Raw genomic sequence first — 6,000 nt, 5'->3', positions numbered from 1 at the left:
CATACGGCAGCAGCGGCTCAGTATTGGGGTATCAGGTGCAGTAATAGGGATACATACAGCAGCAGCGGCTCAGTATTGGGGTATCAGGTGCAGTAATAGGGACACATACGGCAGCAGCGGCTCAGTATTGGGGTATCAGGTGCAGTAATAGGGACACATACGGCAGCAGCGGCTCAGTATCGGGGTATCAGGTGCAGTAATAGGGACACATACGGCAGCAGCGGCTCAGTATTGGGGTATCAGTAGGATGAGGAGTTTGTTCAGGTTGGGAATAGATGGTGATAGCTGGAATGAGGAGTCACATGTGTCTTTGTTGTGTTCTCTGCAGAGGAGTCCTGGCTGGAGAAGTTGTTATGTCGGTCTGGGCCAGATGGAAAAGATGGGAAACGTGACGATTCCATCAGAGGTAAGTCATTATCTGTAACTGTACTGTGATCTCTTATATGCTCTGTAGGGCTGGTATCTACCACTGACCATATGGCGGTAATATCCATGTTGGTCTTTATATAGTGATTATCTTCAGTAATAGCGCGGTCATCTGCTGAGGTTCTCCTCCACTATTAGGGCGCATCACCCAGTTGTAATCAAGGTTACCTGGTTAGGGGCCCAATCAGAAGCTTCTCCCCACCTGAACCAAAACCCTAGCTACGCCTTTGACAACAGCAGATTGTATACGGACTGCACACGGATGACAAAATATCGTCCTGCTGTCCTGGATGAGAATGGGACCAGTTACACAAGTGTGAGGGATCCCTGACGTGTGCGTGCTCGGCTGACAATGGCGTCTCTGCTGGCCGGGAATGACACAAGTTCTTGGAGCAGAAGCAACGAGAAATTGCCTGGTGACGTTGGGTTTATCGAGCGATTCATCTGTAGCCATTTCCTGGCCATGAGCAGCCCAGAAGATAAAGTAGAATATAGCACAGTGCAGGGCAGCTTTTATTCCAGAAGCAGGACACCTGCTACAATGGAGGCGACGGCCCTACAATGGAGGCGACGGGCCTATAATGGAGGCGACGGGCCTATAATGGAGGCGACGGGCCTATAATGGAGGCGACGGCCCTACAATGGAGGCGACGGCCCTACAATGGAGGCGACGGGCCTATAATGGAGGCGACGGGCCTATAATGGAGGCGACGGCCCTACAATGGAGGCGACGGCCCTACAATGGAGGCGACGGGCCTATAATGGAGGCGACGGGCCTATAATGGAGGCGCCCCTACAATGCAGACCCTCCTCACACACCGGCACTCCCCTCAGTATAGGAGGCGCCGCTGTCTGGTGACGTAGAGAGCGACACGTACTTAGGAGGGAACAGCAGCGGAGGGGGCGGAGTCTGCTCCACCAATCAGTGAGCCGGATTACCCGTGCGGCCGGCGCAGCTGAGAGGACGGCTTCATAGACGGCAGACTCCGGGGACCGCGGGGCCCAGCGCTGTTCACCTTCCGGGGTAGGATGGCAGACAGCGGGCCCCGGTACCGGCCCCTGGTCGGGATGAATATGTCACGGGCAGAGGCGAGACAGCTGCTGTGTCCGGACGGGAGCCCGTGGGTCTGGCAGCTGCTGGAGCAGTGTGTGCGGGATGTATGGGAGCGCTGGAGTGTGGCCGTAGGACTGCTGTCCATCTGCTGCTTCCTGTTTGCAGCTCTGCCGTAAGTAGGCATGGTGTGGGTGACAGTGCTGGGCATGGGGGACCTGCCAGCGGATGGGCCTGTGCCCTGCTGCCCAAGTAGGGGCCTGAATCCTCAGTGCAGCGCTGGACCCCACTGTGCTATAATGGAGCCCACTGCGGAGCGGTCACCCTAATGGCCATCTGACTACCAGCCCACCATGCAGCACTATCTGAAGCGACAGGCGCCCCACATCCATACGATCCGGACCATCCCGCCATCACAGGCGTCCTGGAGAGGATGCCAGGAGCCTCGTGCCCAGGAATTCTGTTAGAAGGAGAATGGGGTTCACTGCTGGCCTCCATTGTTCCTCTGGTTCCTATCACGTTAGCAGAGTGTCATCTCCATGGTTTTCAGTCTGCGATGAATCCTCTAATGCAGCTGTGAGTCCAATACAAGCAGTCTGTGATGTTCATATAAGTCGCATGTGACCCTAAGGCGTCTTTCACACTTGCGTCGTTTGGGTTCCGTCACAATGCGTCGTTTTGGGAGAAAAAGCGCATCCTGCAAATGTGCCCGCAGGATGCGTTTCTTCCCATAGACTTGTATTAGAGGCAGATCGCGAAGTATGGCCACACGTTGTGCACTGGATGCGTCGTGTTTTGGCGGACCGTCGTCATGAAAAAACGTTCAAGGGAACATTTTTTTTGTACATCGGATTCGCCATTTCCTACCGCGCATGCGCGCCCGGAACTCCGTCCCCTCCTCCCCAGACTTTAGAATGGGCAGCGGATGCGTTGAAAAACTGCATCCGCTGCCCACGTCGTGTCAAATTGTCACAACGTCCATCGGTACATTGCGCCGACACTTAGCGGCTGCCGCGTACCGACACAAGTGTGAAAGAAGCCTTAGAACCCCCGCCGCCGCTCTCTGCTTATCATCCGGTCTGCTGCTATCTAGTTGCTGCTGTACAAGGTAGTGGAAGCTGTCTCCTGATTAAAGGGACTCTGTCACCTGAATTTGGAGGGAACAATTTTCAGCCATAGGGGCGTGCTGACTGAATCGGCATGAGAAAATAATCGCAGGTCTGCACTGCCCCATATCATAACATTGATCTGAGTGCTATCCGATATAACATCGCATTGCACTCGGCCATCTTATATGCGGGAATGAGCGAGGCCCAAAGCTGAGCCTTTACACTGTGGTAAAGGGAACGGGGCACCTTCCACAACACCAGTTACCTGTGGAAATAGTGGTGATAGGCACATAAACAACATTTAAAGGGAAGCATCATCAGCGAAAAAATAAAGTTATAGTCCTCAGAATAAAGTGATGCAAAAATATATTTTTTTTTTTTGCATAAAATAGTTTTTATCGTATAAAAGCGCCAAACATAAAAAAAAATGATATAAATGAGGTATCACTGTAATCGTACTGACCCGAAGAATAAAACTGCTTCATCCATTTTACCAAACGCGGAACGGTATAAACGCCTCCCCCAAAAGAAATTCATGAATAGCTGGTTTTTGGTCATTCTGTCTCTCAAAAATCGAAATAAAATGCGATAAAAAAATGTCACGTGCCCGAAAATGTTACCAATAAAAACGTCAACTTATCCTGCAAAAAACAAGACCTCACATGACTCTGTGGACCAAAATATGGAAAAATTATAGCTCTCAAAATGTGGTAACGCAAAAAATATTTTTTGCAATAAAAAGCGTCTTTCAGTGTGTGACGGCTGCCAATCATAAAAATCCGCTAAAAAACCCGCTATAAAAGTAAATCAAACCCCCCTTCATCACCCCCTTAGTTAGGAAAAAATTAAAAAAATGTATTTATTTCCATTTTCCCGCTGGGGTTAAAGTTAGGGTTTGGATTACATTTACGGTTGGGATTAGGGTTAGGGGTGTGTTTGGATTAGGGTTTCAGTTATAATTGGGGGGTTTCCTCTGTTTAGGCACATCAGGGGCTCTCCAAACACGACATCGCGTCCGATCTCAATTCCAGCCAATTCTGCGTTGAAAAAGTAAAACCGTGCTCCTTCCTTTTCGAGCTCTCCTGTGTGCCCAAACAGGAGTTTACCCCAACATATGGGGTATCGGCGTACTCAGGACAAATTGGACAACAACTTTTAGGCTATGTTCACACTTTGCGGATTCCACTGCGGATTTTTCCGCAGCAGAATTCCAAAATCCGCAGTGAAAACCCGTTGCGGTTTTTACTGCGGATTTATCACGGTTTTTACTGCGGTTTCTTCTGCGGATTTTCATCTGCAGTTTCCTATTGGAGCAGGTGAAAATCCGCAGAAAAGTGACATGCTGCGGAATGTAATCCGCTGCGTTTCCGCATGTTTTTTTTCCGCAGCATGTGCACAGCGTTTTTTTGTACTGTAAACTCATGGGAAACTGCTGCAGATCCGCAGCGGTCAAATCCGCTGAGGATCCGCAGCAAAATCCGCAAAGTGTGAACATAGCCTTAGGGTCCAATTTCTCCTGTTACCCTTGGGAAAACACAAAACTGGGGGCTAAAAAATAATTTTTGTGGGGAAAAAAAGATTTTTTATTTTCAAGGCTTTGCTTTATAAATTGTAGTGAAACACTTGGGGGTTCAAAGTTCTCACAACACATCTAGATAAGTTCCTTGGGGGGGTCTAGTTTCCAAAATGGGGTCAGTTGTGGGGGGTTTCTACTGTTTAGGTACATTAGGGGCTCTGCAAACGCAATGTGACGCCTGCAGACCATTCCATCTAAGTCTGCATTCCAAATGATGCTCCATCCCTTCCGAACTCTGCCATGCGCTCAAACGGTGGTTCCCCCCCCCCCCCCCCCCCCCAACATATCGGGTATCAGCGTACTCAGGACAAATTGGGCAACAACTTTTGGGGTCCATTTTCTCCTGTTACCCTTGGTAAAATAAAACAAATTGGAGCTGAAGTAAATTTTTTGTGAAAAAAAAGTTAAATGTTCATTTTTATTTAAACATTACAAAAATTCCTGTGAAACACCTGAAGGGTTAATAAACTTCTTGATTATGGTTTTGAGCACCTTGAGGGGTGCAGGTTTTAGAATGGTGTCACACTTGGGTATTTTCTATCATACAGACTCCTCAAAATCTCTGCAAATGAGATGTGGTCCCTAAAAAAAATAAAAATAAAATGGTGTTGTAAAAATGAGAAATTGCTGGTCAACTTTTAACCCTTATAACTCCCTAACAAAAAAAAATTTTGGTTCCAAAATTGTGCTGATGTAAAGTAGACATGTGGGAAATGTTACTTATTACCGTATTTTCCGGCGTATAAGACGACCCCCCCAACTTTTCCAGTTAAAATATAAAATCTTCTTAAAAGTCGGGGGTGGTCTTATACGCTGTATGTCGTCTTATAGGGCCGGTGATTAATGTGCCTTTTTTTTGGGGGGGGGAGTGGTCCTGATGTCGGAGGGGGCGTCTCACAGGAAAGTGTGAGTGGAGTACGCCCCATTACCTGACATTGTAGCTGCAGCCAGCGTCAGCGTGGGGTGCTGGGGAGCGGCGGCGGCTGCTCCTCTTTGTGCCGTGTGGGTGCTGTGGGGCGGCGGTTCCTCTTCGTACAGCGTCGGGGCTCTGTGCTGTGGGGCGGCAACGGCGGTGTATCTTCCCGCAGAGTCAGTCGGGGCTCCACCGGCATCTCCTGAAAGCCCGGAGGCGCCGGCAGCTCCATTGCTGCGATGTGGTGGCCTCCGGGAAAATGGCCGCTGGGGGTGGCGCATGCTCAGATTCAGATCTCGTCTCCCGAGATCTCGGGACGAGATCTGAATCTGAGCATTTTTTTTTTTTTATGAGGCGAAAGGGGGTGTTATATATATATATATATATATATATATATATATATATATATATATATATATATATATATATATATATATATATATATATATATATATATTATTATATTTTTTTTTTTTTTTTTTTTTTTTTTTTCTATGCTTCAACAGCCTCCATGGGAGGCTAGAAGCTGGCATAGCCTGATCGGCTCTGCTACATAGCAGCGATCAGATCGCTGCTATGTGGCTGAATTACAGGCTTGCTATGAGCGCCGACCACAGGGTGGCGCTCACAGCAAGCCTGCATCAACAACCATAGAGGTCTCGAGGAGACCTCAGGTTGTCATGCAGACCCCAGATCATATGACTGGGTAGTTAAATGCTGCTGTCAGCGTTTGACAGCGGCATTTAACTAGTTAATAGCGGCAGGTGGAATCGCAAAACAGCTGACATGTCGCGACTTTGATGTGGGCTCAAAGAAAGCAGTAAAGCCGCACCCTATAATTATATAGTCTCTATGGACATCGGGGCGCACGTCCTCACCAGGGGGTCCATGCCAGACAGAACATCCAAATCCAAACTGAAGAAAA

The 6,000-nt window shown here is 48.6% G+C and overlaps 1 protein-coding gene across 1 annotated transcript in view; it reads left to right on the top strand.

The window, feature by feature from the left end:
• The first annotated feature begins 1,369 nt into the window (after nucleotides 1–1,369).
• LOC138638268 (lysosomal amino acid transporter 1 homolog) overlaps nucleotides 1,370–6,000 on the top strand; it is a 47,543-nt gene continuing 42,912 nt past the window's right edge. Inside the window, exon 1 of the mRNA XM_069727443.1 lies at nucleotides 1,370–1,652. Coding sequence (XP_069583544.1) covers nucleotides 1,456–1,652 — 197 coding nt within the window. The 5' untranslated portion in view covers nucleotides 1,370–1,455. The remainder of the gene's footprint in view (nucleotides 1,653–6,000) is intronic.

This window comes from Ranitomeya imitator, chromosome 5 (genome assembly GCF_032444005.1).
Source record: "Ranitomeya imitator isolate aRanImi1 chromosome 5, aRanImi1.pri, whole genome shotgun sequence".
NCBI lineage: Eukaryota > Metazoa > Chordata > Amphibia > Anura > Dendrobatidae > Ranitomeya > Ranitomeya imitator.
The sequence above is the reverse complement of the archived record's forward strand: the minus strand, read 5'-3'. Positions and strand labels throughout refer to the sequence as shown.